General features: G+C 44.5%; 1 protein-coding gene across 2 annotated transcripts in view; it reads left to right on the top strand.

Annotated features, from left to right (window-relative positions):
* wdr11 (WD repeat domain 11) overlaps positions 1 to 25,521 on the top strand; it is a 126,063-nt gene that overhangs the window by 34,755 nt on the left and 65,787 nt on the right. For both annotated transcript variants that reach the window (XM_070876672.1, XM_070876673.1), the window contains exons 5-7: positions 13,171 to 13,354; positions 21,679 to 21,844; positions 24,189 to 24,303. In XM_070876672.1, the coding sequence (XP_070732773.1) occupies positions 13,171 to 13,354; positions 21,679 to 21,844; positions 24,189 to 24,303 (465 nt within the window). The remainder of the gene's footprint in view (positions 1 to 13,170; positions 13,355 to 21,678; positions 21,845 to 24,188; positions 24,304 to 25,521) is intronic.

Consider the following 25,521-nt stretch of genomic DNA (forward strand, 5'->3'; position numbering starts at 1 on the left):
TGACTTTTCTACTTTCGTATCGATGGGAATGGAACTTTTGTCTTCATTTTCATGGCCAAATTCCCAGAGTCCCTATTGTACTGCATCTCTTGTAATATTTCTCACTCACACAGGCCATTCTTGTGGTTTTTCTTAATGATGCTGCAAATATGTTCTATAGAATCGTAGAAATTTACATCACGGAAGGAAGCCATTTCGGCCCATCGTGTCCGCACCGACCGACCAAGATCTATCCAGCCTATTCCCACTTTCCAGCTCTTGGTCCGTAGCCCTGTAAGTTACGGCACTTTAAGTGCACATCCAAGTATTTTTTAAATGTGGTGAGGCTTTCGGCCTCTACCACCCTTTCAGGCAGTGAGTTCCAGACCCCTACCACCCTCTGGGTAAATATATTTCTCCTCCTATCTTCTCTATACCTCCTCCAATTACTTTAAGTCTACGCCCCCTGGTTGTTGACCCCTCTGCCAAGGGAAACCGATCCTTCCTATCCACTCTATCTATGCCCCTCATAATTTTATATAACTCAATAAGGTCTCCCCTCAGCCTCCTCTGTCCGAAGAAAACAAACCCAGCATCTCCAATCTTTCCTCATAGCTAAAATTCTCCAGTCCAGGCAACATCCTGGTAAATCTCCTCTGTGCCCTCTCCAGTGCAATCACATCTTTCTGTAATGTGGTGACCAGAACTGCCGCAGTACTCTAGCTGTGGCCTAGCTAGTGTTTTATACAGTTCAAGCATAACCCACCTGCTCTTGTATTTTATTCCTCAGCTAATAAAGGCAAGAATTCCATATGCCTTCTTAACCATCTTATCTACCTGGCCTGCTACCTTTAGGGATCTGTGGACCTGCACTCCAAGGTCCCTTTGTTCCTCTACACTTTTCAGTGTCGTACCATTTAATGTGTCTTCCCTTTCCTTGTTAGGCTTCCCCCACATGCATTACCTTGCACTTATCCGGATTGAATTCCATTTGCCACTGTCCTGTCCACCTGACCACCTGACCAGTATATTGATATATTCCTGCAGTCTGCAGCTTTCTTTTTCATTATCAACCACACAGCCTATTTTAGTGTCATCTGCAAACTTCTTGATCATGCCCCCAACATTTACGTCCAAGTCATTGATAATTACCACAAAAAGTAAGGCATGCAGCACTGAGCCCTGCGGAACCCCACTAGAAACAGTCACAAAAACACCCATCAACCATTACCCTTTGCTTCCTGCCTCTGAGACTATTTTGGATCCAACTTGCTACTTCACCCTGGATCCCATGGGCTTTTACTTTTGTGACCAGTCTGCCACGTGGGACCTTATCAACAGCTTTGCTAAAATCCATATGCACTGCCCTCATCGACCCTCCTGGTTACCTCCTTGAAATATTCAATCAAGTTAGTCAGACACGATTTCCCCTTAACAAATCCATGTTGACTGTCCTTTGATTAATCTGTGTCTTCCCAAATGAAGATTTATCTTGTCCCTCAGGATTTTTTCCAATAATTTTCCCACCACTGAGGTTAAGCTGACTGGCCGGTCTATCCCTTTCTGTACCAGCTTCAGTACCAGATCAGCATTCTGAGGCTGACATATGCTAAAGCTACTGCTCTATCTCAGACTGAGCTCAGTCACTGGAGAGCTCTGCGCATGTCTATTTATTTTGTGCTACTTTAGTCCACATTTAATAGTTAAGATGAAACAGTTCAATTATTCATACATGGTGGGGAGGAGGTTTTATAAATCTCCTACATAAGGCACTTACTTTGAAATATTGGGATCAGTGTATCAGCAAAGTTATTGAAATATTACAAAAAATAATTTAAACAGTATTTTGACAATTTCTGGTTCAGAAATGCCATACTCTGAGATGTCAAGCCATAAGTAGATGGACAACCTGGACCCTTTCTAATTGCATAGTCTTTATTATAATATGCAAATGTGAGTGTTCTTGCCAGTTCCCAAAATACTAAAAACTTGAAGGAATGGGAGTGGAGCTTTGCGCATGTGTGTAATTACGAATACATGGAGCTTTCTCCTAGCTGAGCTCAGTTCCAGACCCAGTGATGTACAATCTTCAGAATAACACTGGTTTTCACAGTCCAGATAGCAATCTACATCTACTTGTTTAAGTAGCTGTATTACTTTATTGAGAAACAATAAAGGGGCTATTACACTACTTGTATTCTATAGGCCACCAAATAATGGGAAGGAGATGGAGGAGCAGATTTACAAATAAATTACTGAGAGGCACAAGAACTATAGAGTAGTGATAATGGGAGACTTTATCCCAAATAAAAACAGAAACTGCTGGAAATCTGAGTCAGGCAGCATCTGTGGAGAGAGAAACCAAGTTAACGTTTCAGGTCGATGACTCTTCGTCAGAACTGGCAATAGTTCGAAATGTAACAAATTCTTAAGGAAGTTCAAGTTCTCCTTCTCCTTCTTGGGCAGTCCCTCGGAGTCGAGGATGACTTGTTTCCACACTAAAAATGAGTTCTCAGGCGACTTGAGTCTAATGCGGGACCTGCAGTCTCTGTCACAGGTGGGGCAGACGGTGGTTGAAGGAACGGGTGGGTGGGGTGCTTGGGTTGTCGTGCGTTCCTTTCGCTGTTTGCGCTTGGCTTCAGCTTACTCCCGGCGAATAGACTCGAGGCATACAGCGCCTTCCCAGATGCTTTTCCTCCACTTTGAGCGGTCTTGGGCCAGGGATTCCCAGGTGGCGGTGGGGGTGTCCTTGAAGCGTTTCCTCTGGGGCTCGCTTGCCATGTTGAAGCTCCGAGTAGAGCGCTTGCTTTGGGAGTCTCGTATCAGGCATGCGACCGATGTGGCCCATCCAACGGAGCTGATTGAGGGTAGTCAATGCTTCGATACTGGGAATGTTGGCATGAGCGAGAATATTGACCTTTTCTGCCAATGGATTTGCGGGATCTTGCTGAGGCAGCGCTGGTGGTACTTCTCTAGTCCTTTGTGGTGTCTGCTGTACATAGTCCAGGTCTCTGAAGCATATAGGAGTGCGGGTATCATTACTGCTCTGTAGACCATGAACTTGGTGCCGTGTTTGAGGTCCTGGTCTTCAAACACACTTTTCCTCAGATGACCGAAGGCTGCACTGGCACACTGAAGGCGGTGTTGGACATAGTCATCGACATCTGCCCTTGTTGACAGTAGGCTCCTGAGGTATGGAAAATGGTCCTCGTTGTCCAAGGCCTCGTCGTGGATTTTGATAATCGGGGGGGGGGGGGGCAGTGCTGTCTGGCAGGGTCAGGTTGGTAGAGGACCTTTGTCTTACAGATGTTTAGTGTAAGGTCCATGCTCCCATACGCTTCGGTGAAGGTGTTGATGATGGCTTGGAGTTCGGCCTCCGAGTGTGCGCAGACACAAGTGTTGTCTGTGTACTGTAATTCAATGACAGAGGATGGGCCGACCTTGGATCTGTTCTGGAGGCAGCAGAGGTTGAACAGTTTCCCATTTGTTCTGAAGATTAGCTCCATTCCAGCAGGGAACTTATTGAGGGTGAGATGGAGAATTGTAGCAAGGAAGATCGAGAAGAGCGTTGGTGTGATGACACAGCTTTGCTTGACCCAGGTCTGAACATGAATTGGGTCTGTGGTGGATCCGTTGATCGGGATCACGGCTTGCATGTCATCGTGAACCTGGCAAAGGATGGTGACAAACTTTTGAGGGCAGCCGAATTTGAGGAGGACGCTCCATAATCTCACGGTTGATAGTGTTGAAGGCCTTTGTGAGGTCAAAGAAGGCCATGTACAGGGGCTAATAAGCTAATTAGCCACAAGCACAAGGCATTCTTGAACTGGAAACAACAACACAACTCGAGAACAAGAAAGCAGCTCTACAAACATCTGAAGGCTGAGGTTCAATAGTAGCCATCATAAGGGAATTGAATAAATACTTCAAGGAGAAAAAATTGCAGGGATATCGGGAATCAGTGGGGGAGTGGAGCTAACTGGATTGCTCTTCGAAATAGCCGGCACAGACTCGATGGGCCGAATGGCTATAGATTAGACTATCGATTATGTGCTCAAGTCTCTGGAATGGGACATAAACCCACAACTATCTGATTCAATGGTGAGAGTGCTACCAACTGAGGCACGGCCAACATCCAAGACTGATGTTTTAGCAAATAACACTTTCTCGCCACTGGAAACTGTAGTTTTCAAATGAATTTAACAGGCTACAATGCAAACAGGAAATAAACCCTACTGATGCTGTACTATTCTATGGGCTGGATTTTCGAGGGGGTAGTGACCAGGTTTTTGCCGTGTTTTGACCATCCGCCGCAAATAATTGGGCGCTCGGCTGTTTTTCGTCCGGTCGCGATCCTCGGCTCGATTCTTGCGGCGCCGCTTAGAAGCACCACCGGGGAGAGCTGCACCAGGGAGTAACGACTCAGATTGCAATACCATCCGAGTTTCGAGATTCACCCGACCCGTACGCCGCATCCCGATGACCGCCAGGGAAAACACGGTGGTCCAGCCCTGCTAGCAGCAGTAAGTTGAAAAAAAAATGAAAAAAGGGGTAAGTTAAGGGGCTCAATTTTCCCCAGTTATCTGCGCCGTTTTCTTGGCATGCGACGCTTTTTTTGACGTAAAATTAAAATCTCCAAGTTTCCCCAAAGTTTCTGCGCCAGCGTAACTCAGTTAGTTACGATTTTTTTAGGCTAGTATTTTTTTGCGTCATAACATGATGTCTGTGCCAGTTTTTCACATTTAAGCAAGTTTGGCCAACTTACATTTTTCCTAGGACGGCGTATGTGACCACTCCCAAAAAACCACCTGGGCACTTACAAAAAACCAGTGCACAAAATTAGTGCAGAAAGATGCCATTGTTTTTAGATGAAATTTTGGAGGGAGTCAAGAAGGCTAAGAATATAAGAACTAGGAGCAGGAGAAGGCCATACAGCCCCTCGAGCCTGCTCCGCCATTTATTACGATCATGGCTGATCCGATCATGGACTCAGATTCACTTCCCTGCCCGCTCTCCATAACCCCTTATCCCTTTATCGTTTAAGAAACTGTCTATTTCTGTCTTAAATTTATTCAATGTCCCAGCTTCCACAGCTCTCTAAGGCAGCGAATTCCACAGATCCACAACCCTCAGAGAAGAAATTTCTCCTCATCTCAGTTTTAAATGGGCGGTCCCTTATTCTAAGATTATGCCCTCAGGTTCTAGACTCCCCTATCAATGGAAACATCCTCTCTGCATCCACCTTGTCAAGCCCCCTCATAATCTTATACATTTCGATAAGATCACCTCTCATTCTTCTGAATTCCAATGAATAGAGGTCCAACCTACTCCACCTTTTCTCATAAGTCAATCCCCTCATCTCTGGAATCAACCTTGTGAACCTTCTTTGAACTGCCTCCAAAGCAAGTATATCCTTTCGTAAATATGGAAACCAAAACTGCATGCACCATTCCAGGTGTGGCCTCACCAATACCCTGTATAACTGTAGCAAGACTTCCCTGCTTTTATACTCCAGCCCTTTTGCAATAAAGGCCAAGATTCCATTGACCTTCCTGATCACTTGCTGTACCTGCATACTATCCTTTTGTGTTTCATACACAAATACCCCTAGGTCCCGTTGTACTGCAGCACTTTGCAATATTTCTCCATTTAAATAATAACTTGCTCTTTGATTTTTTTCTGCCAAAGTGCATGACCTCACACTTTCCAACATTATACTCCATCTGCCAAATTTTTGCCCACTCACTTAGCAGATTTTTTGTGTCCTTCTCACACATTGCTTTTCCTCCCATCTTTGTATTGTCGGCAAACTTGGCTACGTTACGCTCAGTCCCTTCCTCCAAGTCGTTAATATAGATTGTAAATAGTTGGGGTCCCAGCACTGATCCCTGCGGCACCCCACTTGTTACTGATTTCCAACCCAAGAATGAACCATTTTATCCCTACTCTCTGTTTTCTGTTCATTAGCCAATCCTCTATCCATGCTAATATATTACCCCCAACCCCCGTGATCTTTTATCTTGTGCGGTAACCTTTTATGTGGCACCTTGTTAAATGCCTTCTGGAAGTCCAAAGACACTACATCCACTGGTCCCCCTGTATCCACCCTGTTTGTTACATCCTCAAAGAATTCTAGCAAATTTGTCAAACATGACTTCCCCTTCATACATCCATGCCGACTCTGCCTGACCGAATTTTGCTTTTCCAAATGTCCTGCTACTGCTTCTTTAATAATGGACTCCAACATCTTCCCAACCACAGATGTTAGGCTAACTGGTCTATAGTTTCCTGCTTTTTGTCTGCCTCCTTTTTAAAATAGGGGCGTTGCATTTGCAGTTTTCCAATCTGCTGGGACCTCCCCAGAATCCAAGGAATTTTGGTAAATTACAACCAATGCATTCACTATCCCTGCCGCTATTTCTTTTACGACCCTAGGATGCAAGCCATCAGGTCCAGGGGATTTATCCGCCTTTAGTCCCATTATCTTACTGGGTACCACCTCCATTGTGATTGTGTTATGTTCCTCCCCCCCCCCCCCCAATAGCCCCTTGACTATCCACTGTTGGAATGTTATTAATGTCCTCTACCGTAAAGACTGATACAAAATATTTGTTCAGAGTTTCTGCCATCTCCATGTTCCCCATTACTAATTCCCTGGTCTCGTCCTCCAAGGGACCAACATTTACTCTAGCCACTCTTTTCCTTTTTAGATACCCATAGAACTCTTGCTATCTGTTTTTATATTTCGTGCTAGTTTACTTTCATAGTCTGTCTTCCCTTAATCATTTTTTTAGTCATTCTTTGTTGGCTTTTAAGCACTTCGCAATCTTTTGTCCTCCCACTAGTTTTGGCCACATTGTATGCCCTTGTTTTTAATTGGATACCGTCCTTTATTTCTTTAGTTAGCCACGGATGACTATCTTTTCTCTTACACCCTTTCCTCCTCACTAGAATATATTTTTCTTGAGAGTTGTGAAATATCTCCTTAAATGTACGCCACCGTACATCAACCGTCCTACACTTTAATCTATTATCCCAGTCCACTTTGCCCAACTCCGCCCTCATAACCTTCATAGTCTCCTTTATTTAAGCTTAGTACGCTGGTTAGAGATCCAACTTTCTCACCCTCCATCTGAATTTGAAATTCAATCATGCTATGATCACTCATTCCAAGGGGATCCTTTACTAGGAAATTGTTTATTAATCCTGTCTCATTACACAGGACCAAATCTAAGATAGCCTGCCCCCTGGTTGGTTCCGTTACATACTGCTCAAGGAACCCGTCCCTTATGCATTCTATGAACTCCTCCTCAAGGCTACCCTGACCAATTTGATTTGTCCAATTAATATGGAGGTTAAAATCACCCATGATTATTGCTGTTTCCTTTTTACAAGTCCCCACTATTTCCTGGTTTATGCTCCGACCAACAGAGTTGCTACTGTTAGGGGGCCTATAGACTACACCCACCAGTGACTTTTTCCCTTTATTATTCCTTATCTCCACCCAAACTGTTTCAACACCCATATCATTTGAGCCAATATTGTTTCTCACTATTGCAGTGATTCCATCCTTTATCAGTAGAACTACCCCACCCCCTTTTCCTTTCTGTCTGTCCTTCTGGATTGTCAAATACCCCTGAATATTTAATTCCCAGTCCTGGTCACCTTGCAGCCACATCTCTGTAATGGCTATCAGATCATACCCATTTGTCTCAATTTGTGCAGTCAACTCATCTATTTTGTTGTAAATGCTACCTGCATTTAGACATGGTGCCTGTAAATTTGTTTTTTTACCCTTTTTTCCTGCTTGTTTCCTCTCTCCTTCACACTCACTTTCTTTGTTTTTGCTTTCACGCCACCATCGAACATCTCCTCACCGGGCTCGAGGACCGGAGCGTCGGCCAACAGAATCGCTCCCTCACCAGGACACGGGCTTGTGGCTTGGCTTCAGAAGAAGCCCGGTTGGTGGGGTGGAAGCCGAACTGAAGGGATGAGAACCCTTAGGCTATACAGCAGCTTCCAAAGAACCTGGGGGGGGGTGGGGGGGGATGCAAGTGCAGGGCCTCTGTGTCCGGGTGAGGGCGTGATTCTGCCGGCCGATCCTCGAGCCCGGTGAGGAGACGTTTGGTGATGGGGTGGCACTTTGAAAAAAGTCAAAGAATTGTATTGGACTTTGTTTCTTTATTGAGTGCCTAGCTTCCCATTCTAAGCAAACGCAGACCAGCGTGTGGTCCATACTAGGGCGTCCACCTTGGGTGGCGGGGGGGGGGGGGGGTGCGCTTTGTCCTGCTGTTTTGAGCTTCTTGCAAAGCTCCAATTAAATTATGGGGACAATATTGACAATGGCATACCTCGTGCAAGGCTTCAGCATGATTGTGCTGCGGAGGAGAAGATTGATTATGCAGCATCACCTGAGGAACCTCAGAGCATGTAGGGTGATGGGCAGGAGGCCTTACCCACATTGGGTATATCGAGACAGGCATTCATACCTGCACCTGAGTGATGTAGACTGTGAGAAAGCTGCATTTCCGCAAACAAGTTGTAACCGAGATCTGAGTTAATAAAAGCAGACCTGCACCCGAGAAGCGTCAGGAGGACTGCTTTGTCAGTTGAAGTAAAGGTTACAGCTGCATTTTTATTTTCTGCACCTGGATGATTCCAGGCCCCAACTGGGGATGCGTGCGCCATTTCTCAACATGCAAAACACATCTGCATTCGGCAGGTGACAGCTGCACTCTATGCCTGGAGGAATGACTATATAAAGTTCCCCATGACCGCCCAGGCAATGCATGACAGGGCTGTGGGCTTCTCCAGGATTGCTTCCTTCCAAGAGGTACAGGGCTACATTGGTTGTACCCACATCGCCTTGCAAGCACCTTTAGAGGATTCAGAGATGTACAGGAACAGAGAAGCCTTCCACTCTGTTAATGTGCAACTTGTCTGTGATGACATGCATTGCATCATGTCAGTTGATGCAAGATACTCTGGGAGCACTCATGATGCGTTCATCCTACGCGAGAGCGTTATATCTACCATGTTTTAGCAACAGCCAGAAGGGCAGAGCTGGCTGCTGGGGAACAAAGGGTACAGCCTCGCCACCTGGCTCATGACGCCCCTACACGTAACTCGGACGGAAGCTGACCGGGAATACAACATGTCGCACATTGCAACACGCAGCATAATAGAGAGGACCATTGGCATCTTGAAGCAGTGTTTCCGATGCCTGGACCATTCCGTAGGCAACTTGCAATACTCCCCTGAGATTGTCGGTCAGTTCACTGTTGTGTGCTGCATGCTGCACAACTTAGCCATCATGAGGCAGCAGCAGCTGGTAGTAGAAGACCCACCTGAGGTGACAGTGGCTGATGAGGAGGCGCAAGATGCAGATGATGAGGAGGAGGAGGAAGCCACGCAACTATCTGAACCCGGAGCACGACGGCGGAGGAAGGCGGGCTGTCATGCCCTTTTAACGATTGCTCGAGCCTTGTGCCAGCAGCTCATCCTGTGAACGCTTTATTGACTGAAGGCTCAGTGGCAATTATTCCAAATGGACCATGTTTACTGTTTGGACCTGTTCCGTAATGTGTTGTGTTAATAATGGAACAAATAATGTCAGTGATTGTTATAATTTAAAATATATTTTATTCAAAAGTTTAACACTTGTTTGTATTGAACTTAACTTTAATAAAAATCTTCTTGTTTCAAACTTTTAAGTTTTCAGTGACGATCACTTACAAACTTTAAGAACACTTACAAACTTTTAAACTTGTAAATTTACATCACTTACAAAAAACTATTAATTTGAGAACAGTTACAACAGTAACAACAATAATAACAGCAGCAAACAAAGGCTGCACCCATCTCTCTTCCACCTTATTCAAAGACCGCCCGCTGCACTCGGTCTTGGGGACTCCACCCCTGCCCGCAGGCGATGGCGCAGCGTTTCTCAGGTTGGTACCAAGCTTATTCTTTCGACATCTCTGGTAATGCGCGCGCACTTGACGGGGGGCGTGAGCAGGCGGTAATGTGGAAGGCCCGGCTTGGGCCTCTTCAGAGGCTGATCTGGGGATTGGAGTGGGAGTGGCAGTTGATTCCGTCAATGGCCGCGGGGTCTGGGCGTGTTCCTTATTGCAGCAGCTATCTCCGACATTCCCTCCCTCGTGCCCCGACAACATCTCAGCTACCTGCAATATTCCCTCCCGCATGTTCCCAGACAGTGTTCCCATTTCTCGTGAGAGTGTTGTCACTTCTCCCGACCGTCCTGATACCTCATCACCCACCCCACTGATTGTGTCCAGGAGTGATTGCGTAAGGTCAGTGCTCTCCGCCCTCATTGCCATCATCTGAACCACATCTGTTAGATCCTGCACCTCAGGAGAGCACTGTCGAGCTCTCCTTCCCCTCCTCACCCTGGGTATGGCTCGCTGCATCCCACTTGGGACCCGCAGCCTCAGACTGTGAGAAACCATGGAATGTCCCAACAGTTGTACCCACTCAGGAAAGGGGCTGGTACTTCAATGGATGTTACTAGCACCTCCTCCAAAGTCAGTAAAATAGTGGGGGCTTCATCCTTCCCCTCCCCCTCACCCCCATGCTCTTGGTCTGGAGGGTGGGATTGGAAGATGTTCTCCTCTTCAGGCTCATCCGCGTCTGAATCATCTTCTGCATCGGCTTCAGCCTCCTTAGGGCTGGCCTCAAGTTCTGCAAAATATAACAGAACAGACAAATGGTTAGCAGCAGAGGAGGGGGCAGGGTGGCACAAGTAGGCTCACACAGCGCAGGCAGCAGGCTGATTTGAAGGACCACGATGAATGATGGCACATTGCATTAACCGAAGGGTAGTTGAAGGGGACATCCCCATGAACCGAAGCATGGCTAGCCCGTGCAGTACTTGACTTTTAGCAAAGCCAGACTGTGGAATTTGCAGGACTTGCCCTCTCCCTCGAATGCAGGCCCAGCTTGTGCAGTGGTGGTTGCTTTTCTCCAGGCAGAACCCATCAAATCAATGACCCTGTCTTCCAAGGGTGTCAGTTGGAGCAAATTTGCTGGGTCTCCTGTTCGAGTTCTCTCTCTTGTTGTGTGCCACCTTCCTCTGCAAAGATGAAAATATAACTTTTTAGAGAGGGTGTCTTTCTGCTGGGTGGGGCATACAGATGGTCACATTTACAATTGCAATTCCAGTGAATAAATGAAAATATTACTTACACTAATGACTTGACCAAGGTTCTGCCACTTCTTTTTGCACTGGCCTCCAGTCCTCAGGTTGGTCACCATTGCACAGTAATCTTCAAGTTGGTTCCAGTATTTCTTAATTTCTTTCGGTGAAACTTTTGTGTGACCTCTGCTGGTGTCCAGCTCGTGCCATCTGTTCTCAATCACAGTAACTAGTGCCTCCACTTCATCCTGTGAGAAATTCTTGGTCCTTGAGCCGCGTTGCATATTGCAGCTCCGATTTTTTTTCCATTGAGAATTAAAGTTCTCACACGGTTCTCACACACAACTGACTCTTTAAAAATGGCTGAATGCAGACCGGGAGGTGTACTGGGCATGCTTGCCTATAGCAGTCACATAAACATTTTTTTTTTGTTGCACATGCGCAGAAGGGGTGGCATCCTTTTTTTGGTGCAGACATTAGGCTCCACCCCCCCGAAGCTAAAGGACAGGCTGCGTGGCGCCAATTTAAAAAAATTAGAACGGGGAAACTTTGAAGTTATTTTTTTGGAATAGTCGGGGCCAAAAAAAAGACGTAACTCTTAAAATACGGCAAAAAACAGTATTGGGGAAAATTGAGCCCAAGGTTTTTTTTATATTTTTGCAGTGATTTGTCAGATAAGGGTGTTGGCAGTGTTGTTTGAATGTTTTTTTGAAACTTTTTTTTCCCCTTTCCACGGCGCGCCTCTGAGCGCACCGAGCCCCATACTAAAGTTGGCGAGGATCCCGTTTTTGCACCGCCAAAATAGTGCAACACCTCCCTTTGTGCTGCGCCCCAGTGCAGACCCCAAATGCTGAAAGTTCGGCAATTAATTGCTAATGCTAATTGGGTATTTTTCACGCATCGCCTCCATTTTCGCCCTGAAACGGAGAATGCCAAAAATCGAGCCTTATGAGTCTATGATTAGAATGGTAGTCTTGTATTGCTGTTCAAGTGCTAAAAATTGACCTGTTGTATGGTGTAGATTAGGCTAAGACTGTAAGAGCACATGTATTGGACCCTATATTAGGCAACGTCTATTTGGAGATTGTCTTTTTGTAGAAGAAATGTTTCCAGAGGCAACACTAAGGAAAGTAAGAAAGAGCGAACTTGCATTATATAATGCCTTTTACAAGTCCTAAAGCACTTTACAACCACTGAAGTACTTTTGAAGAAGAGTTACCATTATAATGTAGGGAAACAAGGCAGACAGTTTGTGCACAGCAAGGACCCACAACTGCAATAAAATAATTACTAGATAATCTGTTTTAGTGATGTCGGTTAAGGGTCAAATAATGGCCAGGGCCTCAGGGAGAACTTCCCTTCTCTTCAAATAGTGCCATGGGATCTTTTATGTTCACTTAAGAGGGGGACAAGGCTTCAGTTTATCAACTCATCCAAAAGATGCCACTTTCTAGAGTGCGGTGCCCTCCGTACTGCACTGAGAAGTCAGACTATCGATTATGTGCTCAAGTCTCTGGAGTGGGGCATGAACCCACTACCATCTGATTCAATGGTGAGAGTGCTACCAACTGAGACAAGGCTGACACCTAAGATTGATCTTTAGCAAATAACTCTTTCTAGCCACTGGAAACAATATTTTCAAATCAATTTAAAAGGCTACAATGCAAACATGAAATAAACTATACTTTTTTATACATGACAAAGCATTGGAAAACTCTTATTTTAAAGACTGTGTACAGTCTTGAACATGTTGCTGTGAAGCTAGCCCAGTGTGTTCGACGTTCCAAGTTGTTGTGCCCAAAGAAAATAGCACACAAGCTTGGTGCTACAATTTAACACACAGCAAGTTCACCTGAGAGGCACTGAGTGAAGATGAAGTGTTTCTCTGCAGAGAGGAGAAATAGCTTGCATTGTAACTCAGAAGGGAGAAAATAATGGTTACACAACAAGTTTTTTTTTAAAAAGTCAGTATTTTGTAATAAAATTTGAAAAGCTTTTTAAGCTGAAAACTATTTTCCATTGTTTCCTATTTGCAGTGCTGACCAGTGAGGGTATAGTGTTTGTCTCAGATTTTTCACCATCCAAAGCACCCAGCAGCTCGGGGAAGAAGGTTTACATATCAAGTCCTCACTCAAGTCCCGCCCACACAAAACCAGCTGCCACTGGTGCCAAGAAAGCCTTAAACAAAGTGAAAATCCTCATCACTAATGAAAAGCCCAAGTAAGTCACATTTTAAGATAAAATGCTAAATTTTGCAAGCACTGTTTCCACTTTTCCCTTTTTGTTGAGATAATAGCCCAGAAATTGCAGTTGGAGGCTTCCCGCGGGCAGATGCCTTCGACCGCAATCATTTCTATGAAAATACTTGGTGGTCCCGGAGGTTTGGCGACTTGCGGTCCTGAGGCCATCGTATCCCAGGATCGTAAGGGTTTCGTACGGATCTCTGGGATCATAGAAACATAGAAAATAGATGCAGGAGTAGGCCATTCGGCCCTTCGAGCCTGCACCACCATTCAATAAGATCATGGCTGATCGTTCCTTCAGTACCCTTTTCCTACTTTCTCTCCATACCCCTTGATCCCTTTAGCCGTAAGGGCCATATCTAAATCCCTCTTGAATATATCCAACGAACTGGCATCAACAACTCTCTGCGGCAGGTAATTCCACAAGTTAACAACTCTCTGAGTGAAGAAGTTTCTCCTCATCATAGTCCTAAATGGCCTACCCCTTGTCCTAAGACTGTGTTCCCTGGTTCTGGACTTCCCCAACATCGGGAACATTCTTCCCGCATCTAACCTGTCCAGTCCCATCAGAATCTTATGTTTCTATGAGATCCCCTCTCATCCTTATAAACTCCAGTGTATAAAGGCCCAGTTGATCCAGTCTCTCCTCATATGTCAGTCCAGCCATCCCTGGAATCAGTCTGGTGAACCTTCGCTGCACTCCCTCAAGAGCAAGAACATCCTTCCTCAGATTAGGAGACCAAAACTGAACACAATATTCCAGGTGGGGCCTCACCAAGGCCCTGTACAACTGCAGTAAGACCTCCCTGCTCCTATACTCAAATCCCCTTGCTATGAAGGCCAACATACCATTTGCCTTCACCCGCCTGCTGTACCTGCATGCCAACTTTCAATGACTGATGAACCAAATTTGGGAAGTCCATTACCAGGAGTCATAGTCCAAGGCTAAGGGGTAAGCCATATAGGACCGAAATGAGGAGAAACTTTTTCGCCCAGAGAATTGTGAACCTGTGGAATTCTCTACCACAGAAAGTTGTTGAGTCCAGTTCGTTGGATATATTCAAAAGGGAGTTAGATGTGGCCCTTATGGGTAAGGAGGTCAGGGGGTATGGAGAGAAGGCGGGAGTGGGGTACTGAAGTTGCATGATCAGCCATGATCATATTGAATGGCGGTGCAGGCTCGAATGGCCTGCTCCTGCACCTATTTTCTATGTTTCTATGACACCCAGGTCTTGCTGCCCCTCCCCTTTTCCTATCTGCCACCGTTCAGATAATATTCTGCCTTTGTGTTTTTGCCCCCAAAGTGGATAACCTCACATTTATCCACATTATAATGCATCTGCCATGTATTTGCCCACTCACCTAACCTGTCCAAGTCACCCTGCAGCCTCTTAGCGTTCTCCTCACAGCTCACACCGCCATCCAGTTTAGTGTCATTTGCAAACTTGGAGCTATTACACTCAATTCCATCATCTAAATCATTAATATATATTGTAAAGAACTGGGGTCCCAGCACTGAACCCTGCGGCACTCCACAAGTCACTGCCTGCCATTCTGAAAAGGACCCGTTTATCCCGTCTCTTTGCTTCCTGTCTGCCAACCAGTTCTCTATCCACGTCAGTACATTACCCCCAATACCATGTGCTTTGATTTTGCACACTAATCTCTTGTGTGGGACCTTGTCAAAAGCCTTTTGAAAGTCCAAATACACCACATCCATTGATTCTCCCTTGTCCACTCTACTAGTAACATCCTCAAAAAATTCCAGAAGATTTGTCAAGCATGATTTCCCTTTCATAAATCCATGCTGACTTGGACCAATCCTATCACTGCTTTCCAAATGTGCTGCTATTTCATAATGATTGATTCCAACATTTTCCCCACTACTGATGTCAGGCTAACCGGTCTATAATTACCCGTTTTCTCTCTCTCTCCCTCCTTTTTTAAAAAAGTGGTGTTACATTAGCAACCCTCCAGTCCATAGGAACTGATCCAGAGTCAATAGACTGTTGGAAAATGATCACCAATGCATCCACTATTTCTAGGGCCACTTCCTTAAGTACTCTGGGATGTAGATCAGGCCCCGGGGATTTATCGGCCTTCAATCCCATCAATTTCCCACCTAATAAGGATATCCTTCAGTTCCTCCTTCTCACTAGACCCTCGGTCCCCTTGTACATCCGGAAGGTTATTTGTGTCTTCCTTTGTGAAGACAGAACCGAAGTATTTGTTCAATTGGTCTGCCATTTCTTTGTGCCCCATTATAAATTCACCCGAATCTGACTGCAAGGGACTTATATTTGTCTTCACTAATCTTTCTCTTCACATATCTATAGAAGCTTTTGCAGTCAGTTTTTATGTTTCCGGCAAGCTTCCTCTCGTACTCTATTTTCCCCCTCTTAATTAAAAACCCTTTGTCCTCCTCTGCTGAATTCTAAATTTTTCCCAGTCCTCCGGTTTGCTGCTTTTTCTGGCTAATTTGTATGCCTCTTCCTTGGATTTAACACTATCCTTAATTTCCCTTGTTAGCCACGGTTGAGTCACCTTCCCCGTTTTATTTTTATTCCAGACAGGAATGTACAATTGTTGAAGTTCATCCATGTGATCTTTAAAGGTTTGCCATTGCCTATCCACCGACAACCCTTTAAGTATCATTTGCCAGTTCAGTCTAGCCAATTCGCGCCTCATACTGTCAAAGTTACCTTTCCTTAAGTTCAGGACCCTAGTTTCTGAATTAACTTTGTCACTCTCCATCTTAATAAAGAATTCTACCATATTATGGTCACTCTTCCCCAAGGGGCCTCGCACAACAAGATTGCTAATTAGTCCCTTCTCATTACACATCACCCAGTCCAGGATGGCCAGCTCTCTGGTTGGTTCCTCGACATATTAGTCTAGAAAACCATCCCTAATACACTCCAGGAAATCCTCCTCCACCGCATTGCTACCAGTTAGGTTAGCCCAATCAATGTGTAGATTAAAGTCGCACATGATTACTGCTGTACCTTTATTGCACACATCCCTTATTTCTTGTTTGATGCTGTCCCCAACCTCACTACTACTATTTGCTGGCCTGTACACAACTCCCACTAGCGTTTTCTGCTCTTTGGTATTCCGTAGCTCCACTCATACCGATTCCACATCATCCAAGCTAATGTCCTTCCTTACAATTGCATTAATTTCCTCTTTAACCAGCAACACCACCCCGCCTCCTTTTTCCTTTCTGTCTATCCTTCCTAAATGCTGAATACCCTTGGATGTTGAGTTCCCAGCCTTGGTCACCCTGGAGCCATGTCTCCGTGATGCCAATCACATCGTATCCGTTAACTGCTATCTGCGCAGTTAATTCGTCCACCTTATTCCGAATACTCCTCACATTGAGGCACAGAGCCTTCTGGCTTGTCTTTTTAACTCACTTTGACCCTTTAGAATTTTGCTGTAAAGTGGCCCTTTTTGTTTTTTGCCTTGGGTTTCTCTGCCCTCCACTTTTACTATTCTCCTTTCTATCTTTTGCTTCTGTCTCCATTTTATTTCCCTCTGTCTCCCTGCAAAGGTTCCCATCCCCCTGCCATGTTAGTTTAACTCCTCCCAAACAGCACTAGCAAACACTCCCCCTAGGACATTGGTTCCGGTCCTGCCCAGATGCAGGCCGTCCGGTTTGTACTGGTCCCACCTCCCCCAGAACCGGTTCCAATGCCCCAGGAATTTGAATTCCTCCCTTCTGCACCACTGCTCAAACCACGTATTCATCTGAGCTATCCTGCAATTCCTAATCTGACTAGCACGTGGCATTGGTAGAAATCCTGAGATTACTACTTTTGAGGTCCTACTTTTTAATTTAACTCTTAGCTCCCTAAATTCATCTCGTAGGACCTCATCCTGTTTTTTTTTTACCTATATCGTTGGTACCAAAATGTACTATGACAACTGGCTGTTCACCCTCCCTTTTTAGAACGTCCTGCACCCGCTCCATGACATCCTTGACCCTTGCACCAGGGAGGCAACATACCATCCTGGAGTCTCGGTTGCGGCCACAGAAACATCTATCTATTCCCCTTACAATTGAATCCCCTATCACTATCGCTCTCCCACTCTTTTTTTCCTGCCCTCCTGTGCAGCAGAGCCACCCGCGGTGCCATGGACTTGACTGCTGCTGCTCTCTTCTGATTAGTCATTCCCCTCAACAGTACCCAAAGCAGTGTATCTGTTTTGCAGGGGGATGACCACATGGAACCCCTGCACTACCTTCCTTGCACTGCTCTTCCTGTTGGTCTTCCATTCCCTATCTGGCTGTGTACCCTTTTCCTGCGGGAAGACCAACTCGCTAAACGTGCTATTCACGACATTCTCAGCATCGTGGATGCTCCAGAGTTCATCCACCCGCAGCTCCAGTGCTGCAATGCGGTCCGTCAGGAGCTGGAGGCGGATACACTTCCCGCACACGTAGTCTCTGACTTTCCACATAGTACAGGAGGAGCATAACACGCGTCCGAGTTCTCCTGCCATGACTTAACCCTTAGATTAGCATTATTGTTGCCAAATTAAATTTAAGGTTACTTACTGATAAAGACAAAGAAAAACTACTTGCCAATCACTTATCTCATTGGCTGTGATGTCACCTTTTGATTTCTTTCTACTACTTTTTTGCCTCCCTGCTGTAGCTGCACTGGCTGGCCTCTCCGACGCACCACGCTGGTCCCCGAACTGCTGGGCCTTTTATAGGCCGCTGCCGCTCCAACTCCCGCCTCTCCGACTCACCACGCTGGTCCCCGAACTGCTGGGCCTTTTATAGGCCACTGCCGCTCCGACTCCCGCCTCTCCGACGCACCTCGCTGGCCCCCGAACTGCTGGGCCTTTTATAGGCCGCTGCCGCTCCAACTCCCGCCTCTCCGACTCACCACGCTAGTCCCCAAACTGCTGGGCCTTTTATAGGCCGCTGCCGCTCCGACTCCCGCCTCTCCGACTCACCACGCTGGTCCCCGAACTGCTGGGCCTTTTATAGGCCGCTGCCGCTCCGACTCCCGCCTCTCCGACGCACCTCGCTGGTCCCCAAACTGCTGGGCCTTTTATAGGCCGCTGCCGCTCCAACTCCCGCTCTCCGACGCATCCCCTCTCACGTGGGCCGGCCCAACCTATCAGAGTCAGGGGATCCCCATTCGTACTTTTGTTAATTCTGTATGGACGGAGCTGCCGTAATATGAATGAGAATACCCCAAAAACATAAACACTGAAAATAAATTAAAAAACATTACATATTTAAAATTAATTAAAATGCAATTTATGAAATATTTTATGCAAATTTAAAAAACAATTTTTTAAATAAGTTTTAACAGGATTAAAAATAAACTTACCTTAATGGACAGGGTTTTTACTATATAAATGAGTAATAACATTTTCTTTTTCTTTTTTAAACTCTTACGCTGGTAAAAGCAGGCCTTAACAGCATAAAAATTTGAAGGAAATTCACTGGGCAGGAGTTGGGCAAATAGCCCAAATTTCTGCCCGCGGAGGCCCTTTTCCTTTGCTGTCAAAAGGATTTTTGACAGATCGCAATTGCTGGGTTTAGGCGCATTCACGTCGTATACCTAGACCCGGAACTAGCAGGGACCCATGGGTGTGTGCACACATCATACGCGCCCATGGGGAGCGTGATTTCAGGCCCAATATTTCTTCACTGCAAATTCCCCTCTCGACCTTTAAGCTTGTTTTTTAAATGTTATTTCCTCAGCACTGATATCACATGCATTAATGAGCCCAACATTAACAAAATTAGAATATCTTTCCCTAATTAATCCTCAGGCTTTCATAGTCAGAGATATTTAGCAATATCGAAACATATACAATACCCCATGAATGATTAACAATGTGCATTTTGAAAGGTAGAAGAAAAAAAATCAGTTCTCTGTAATTAAACTGTTTTAACATTTGTTTCTAGTTTTGTCATGGCTTTATATTTACCATTATACAGTATGTTATGTCCAATTGCATTGATTTTTATTTTGCACAAGTTTCTTACTTGTAGCTTGACTTATTGGGTCAAGGCATAATATTGACAATGAAATACTATTTATATATTAATTTTGTAATACTTTAGTAAGCTTTGCTGACAGTGCTCCAATACTTCAAACTTAAGTACCTATAAGAGATTTAACATTTTTTTCACACATAAATGGCTAAAGTGTTTCGTTAGCCAATAAAAATGGGACCAAAGTAGCGCAAGAGATTTTATTATGCTTGTGCTCAACTAAGCGCTAAATGTTTCATCGTAATAAGAATTCTGTAAGTGTATTGTTGAATATTACAGTAGGAAATGGAAATAAAATACAACTAGCACGTCTTCCTAGTGGGTCTGGAGGGGGAATTCGATTGGGTTTGTATTAGTTTAAATTGCACCATTATTGAAGCTCTAAGCACATTGGTCCATAATTTGCTGTGGCAGGGCACCTGCTGTTTAGCCTTGCACGTTTAGGTTTTAAATATTTTGCGTAGCAAGTTGCTGAAAGTACGAGCTGATTTGGATGAAAATATAGAACAAGTAGTCCATTCTTTGTGTTCACGTGTGATTAACAATCTGACAGCATGAGTAGAAGAGGAGCTTCAGTTATATAGGGCCTTTCATGTCCTCAGGAGGTTCCAAGGTGCTTCACTCCCAACCAAGTACTTTCTGAAGTGTAGTTTCAATTGTGATATAAGCAAAAGTAGCAGCTAATTTGCACCACAAATAGCAAGGAGGTAAATGACCAGATCATCTGTTTTAGTGATATTGGTTGAGGGATAAATAATTTCCGGGAGAGCTCCCTTGCTCTTCTTTGAATAGTGCCATGGGCTCTTTTATATCCACCCGAGAGGGCAGACAGAGCCTCAGTTTAACATCACAACTGATATCCTGGTCGAAGTCTTCCCGCGGGCGACCAACTGACTTTGGGGAAAAAAAGATGCACACTTACTTGTTCCTGCTGCGCCCGCAAGAGATCCAGTCCTGAGGCCTCCACTCACTGCGCATCGGAACGCATGCACATCTGGACGGACATAAGTTGGAGCTGCAATCATGTGGCTCTGGGCAGCCAATCAAGGTACAGTATTTTCTCATTCATAATAATGGGAACTCCGTAAGTAGGAGTTCTCATTATTATGATTGAGAAACCCCCCCCCCCCCCAATACCAAAACACCAATAAAAAATAGAAAAAAACATCACATATTTAAGTTATTAATGTCTTATAAAAAATTATATATTCTGATTTGTTTAGTTTTTTAATTATGGTTTAAAATAAACTTATCTTTGTGGGCAGGGTTTTAACAATAAAATGTGTTTTAAAAATGTTATTTTGTTACGTTTTTGTATGCTTTAAAACTCTTACACTTGTAAAAGTAGGCTATGCTCCTGCTTTTATCAGGTGCAAGAGTTTTCAGGACATCCACTGGGCTAGATATGGGTAAATACCACAATCTTGCCCATGCGAATGTCCTGGCTGTGGAGATGTGGAGAATCTGTCAAACTGCAGCTTGACCGATCGGAAAAGCCGGTTTTCAATGCATGCGCATTGTACGCTGAAAACCAGCTTTTGCGATGCCTTCCCTGGACCATACACACTCAGTACGGACCGAGGGAGGCTGGGATTTCTAGGCCAGCATCTCCAACAGTAGAGTTCTCCCTCTGTATTGCACTGAAGTATCAGCCTACAACAACAACAACTTGCATTTAACGTAGGGAAACGTCCAAAGTCTCTTCACAGGAGTATTATGAGATAAAAAATTTGACACCGAGCTGCATAAGTAGAAATTAGCGCAGGTGTCCAAAAGCTTGGTCAAAGAGGTAGGTTTTAAGGAGCATCTTGAAGGAGGGTAGAGAGGCGGAGAGGTTTAGGCAGAGAGTTAAGAGCTTGGGGCCTAAGAAACAGAAGGCACGGCCACCAATGCTTGAGTGCTTATAATCAGGGATGTTCAAGAGGGCAGATTTAGAGGAGCGCAGACATCTCGGTGTGGGGGGAACTGGAGGAGATTACAGACATAGGGAGGGGCAAGGCCATGGAGCGATTTGAAAATAAGGATGAGAATTTTGAAATCGAGGCATTTCTTAACCAGAAGTCAATGTAGGTCAGCGAGCCTAGATGGTTATAGTCGGAGCACATGACATTTGAGTTCTTGGCCTCAGTTGGAATACTATTCTTCAGTGCGAGATGCTGCCGATTGCCTGGAGGACACTAGCAAATTGGGCAAAATACACTACTTTTTTATCATATAGTAATGAATTGAAAGTTTCAGTTATCATAGCATTTTATTATTCACCTGATTTATTTCAGTGCTGAGTCTGTAACTTTGAATGACTGCCTGCAGTTGTCCTATCTGCCATCCAAGAGGAACCATATGCTGCTGCTGTACCCCAGAGAAATCCTGATCCTTGACTTGGAAGTAAACCAAACTGTAGCCATAGTGGCTATTGAAAGAACAGGAGCTCCCTTTCTACAGGTAACTAAGTTCTACAACTGTCATTGTTACATTCAGAATGAATAGAAAACTGTTTAACTACTACAATTGTGGGGTTAGGTCTTTTGGGATATTATTAATGAAGTTGGAGTTGGCAGTATTTGTATATCTTGTATGAAAATCTGGGAGATAAAAAGGAAAGAAAACTTGTACTTCTGGATTGTAGTAGTCAGTTCCTGCACTCTCACTTCTGGTATTAAAAAATTAGAAATGCATTGAGAATCTGATGGCTATATGGTTGCAATAATTTTAGATAATGAAGGATTGAGTACTGGTTCAGTTTCATTACTGCTTTTTGAGATTGAGTTGAACTTTGTAGTCTTTGACAATGTCTATGAATTTGTTCACTGCACCCTGCCCGTGTAGTCGGTGGTTATAATTTGAGCACCTGTAATAATCTGGCTGTTTCCTAATAATATATACTGCAGTAAAGTTAATAACAAATATTAGATGTAAATTAAATTACTGTTGTTGAGAATCCAACATATTGAAAACGATCATATTCTGTTTCCCCTGTAATATTTTCATTTTATACACAGTAGTTCTATAAAATCCGAGCACACACCTAGGCCAAAATTTTCTAAGTGATCCGTGGCAGGTCGGGTGGAAAAGTGTTATTTTTTTTACAGCAAGTTGGGACCCCACTGTCACCTCGCCGCCACGCGCCTTTCCCAATGTCGGGTCTGTCAGTGCTGAGCAGATCCGACAGGCAGCAGCCAGTTAAACTCTTTAGCTTCTAGTTGATAGATCATTAACAGGCTTTTTTAACTTATCGTTTCATTTTAACTTCATGGCCATGAGAACCATACTATTCGGTGACCACATCTGTCAACCTGAGGCGGGAGTTCGGTGGCCATTGCTCCAACTGATTACTGGACAGCTTCAAATGTACAATAAAAGCTTTCACCTGACAGATCTTCATTTTCCTCAGCCGCAAGTTGTATCTCAGTCCATTTCCAGCACAGGTTCTGCAGGCTTTCCACTTTCCACTCTCCATCCAGTATCACCTCATTGGAAGAACTCTCTCACCATTCTGTCATCTCTACTTCACCTGCCATCTATTCCATCCACATGGATGCCCTTTATATGGTCTCACCTTTGTTCTCAGAATCCAAACATGGTCAGCCTCAACACCAACAGCCCCAGGTGCACCATCAGCACCAATAACCACATCAACCTCCTCCGCAATCAGTTGATGCTGCACAGTACAGAGAGCATTAGCACCCGAGTACATTGCTGCCAGGGGTGGCCTCACTATGGCCAGATTTACTTCACTTGACGCTGTTACACTCTGGCTGTCACATGATGCGCCAGGTTGGCACCACCCCGCACCAACACCATAAAACATCCCTAAAATGTCCAAGCCATTCCTTTCACACTCATCACCATTGCGGGGTTACCGTTGCATCTCACCATTCACTGCAACTCACTAAGCCACTTCCAAAGATGCACACACATCTGTCCAAGAACAGAAAGTGTTGAAAATAAAGTTTCAATGTTTGACAGCGCATTAACAGAACTTTACATGAACCCTTGTGTGTTGTTAGTTGGTATGATTGAACTAGGATGAGGGTGCGTGTGAGGGGTGGCTAGTGAGATGGGGATATAATAATGTAGCTGTAGTGAGAGGGATGGGTGGAGGTGCAAGGTAAGTTGGTGTAAGTAAGGATGTGCAGGAGTAGGGTAGGGAAAACAGAGTGAAGGGGATGTGATGAGTGGCACAACAGGATGAAGGTAAGTAGCTTTGTACTAATGTTTCGTGATCTAATGAGATCATTGTAATGTTTGCGCCACTGCAGCCTGCTTCTCCTGACCACATCCCTGCTTGTGCCCTCCTGTGCAATGTGCAACCAGACTCTGTTGGTGTCCTGGGGAGGTGTCTTCCGACCATCGGAAGGGAAGAGGACCTCCCTGCATGCTGTGACTCCCTCCATAAGCATATGGAGGGAGTCATGGGAGTGCCTGGGTGCAGCCATTAGCAGTGTTTGCAGCACTTCAATGCTATAGAACACTGACAGCACAAATATCAAAATAAAGTTGGCCATGGTCCCTTTAAGGAAACGGGCTGATGACGCGTCATAAAATGACATCACCAGACTCGCTTCCTCTAATTGGACTGGAAAACGCGCTGGATGGGTTTAAAAAGGGAAAATCATTTTGGACAGCGGGATAGAGCCAGCAGCGGAGTCGGGACCCGCCAACGACGTAGCCCGCTCCGGACCTGCCCGGGTGAGCAGAATCCTGGCCAATGTTCTAGTACTCGCGTCCATATACTGCACTGCGCCGAGTAACAGATGTTTTTAAACTGTAATTTTTTTTGTCCTAGGTCATTCCTTGTCGCCAGCGGGATGCGTTATTCTGTCTTCATGAGAATGGCTGTATTACATTAAGAATCCGTCGATCAAATTCCAATTCACTGGCTCTCTTCAGTGAAGAGCAGGGTGAGCATGTGTGCCAATCCGAGTTACTGGGCAGCAAATTATTTCTCATTGAATAAAGTGAACAGTATATGTTATGAAGCTTAACTAATACCTTGGAATGATTTCAAGGCTGTATTCTAATCTTGTGTTTAGTTGAAAATGATTAGAAAATATACAAGACTATTCAATGCATCAGCCCTACACTTTTCACAGACCATGTACAATCTGCTGTATTGTCGGCTCTACTTTTGTATTAATGCCTCCAGAGAGAATTCGATATAAACACCCTTTGATCCCAAAAGTTAATCAAGTAAAATCTCACTATATATGTTATTCCCCACATCTTTCTAATCTTGGCCAACTGCCCTCCACAGATGACATCTCTCCATTTTTCATTCCCTCTTCTAAATCTTCTAATCTCTTATCTGATTTGAGATTTGCTTGTTTTAAAACTATATCCTCTAATTCTCACAATCCAAATACAATACGTTTTACCTCTCAGCACTATAAACAGCTTGCTAAATTTATGTCATCTGAAGCCATTTATCAGGCCACTGCCCTGTAATAATTTCCAGGTACTCGTTATGTTTTATACTATTGGTGAATAACTCTCTAATGCACTGTAAAAATAGTCATATTCTTAACAGGAATCATGGGATCCACTAATAATACTCAGACGACACACAATTCTCTACTTGAAATGCATTTTCTGTGAAAAGTTAAAAAAAATCTTTGCTACAATTTTCAATTCATCCTTATGAATCAATACCAGATTTCATAAACTGAAACTAAGCCACATTTGTGCATATATTTCCATTTTAAAGCCAATCGGCGTAAGTCAATTAGTGTATTCTGACTTAAAGGAAAAAAGATTGATGGCGAACATAAAGGGAATATCAGTTTTCTAAGCATGTGAGAATGAAAGGGACAGTCCCACTAGAAATGAAGAAAGTTGTCTTGTAATTGGAAGTGAATGAATGAAAGTTTTCTGATTTAAAATTATAGGGTGTGATGATCTGTGTGGATGAATTCATGACATTGCAGATGAGCATAGATATGTTAGTGGAGTGAATAGATGGGTGACGGATGCAGTTCAGTTTAAGTAGTATATCTTTGGGGGCGGAGGAGAGAGAGAGAAACGCTGAAATGAAAGACGCCCTAAATGGTAAAAGTCTGAAGGATGAGGGGAAAAAAACCTAAGGGTGCAGACACATAGATCTTTATAAGTGGTAGTGCACT

This window comes from Pristiophorus japonicus, chromosome 3 (assembly GCF_044704955.1).
Source record: "Pristiophorus japonicus isolate sPriJap1 chromosome 3, sPriJap1.hap1, whole genome shotgun sequence".
Taxonomy (NCBI): Eukaryota; Metazoa; Chordata; class Chondrichthyes; family Pristiophoridae; genus Pristiophorus; species Pristiophorus japonicus.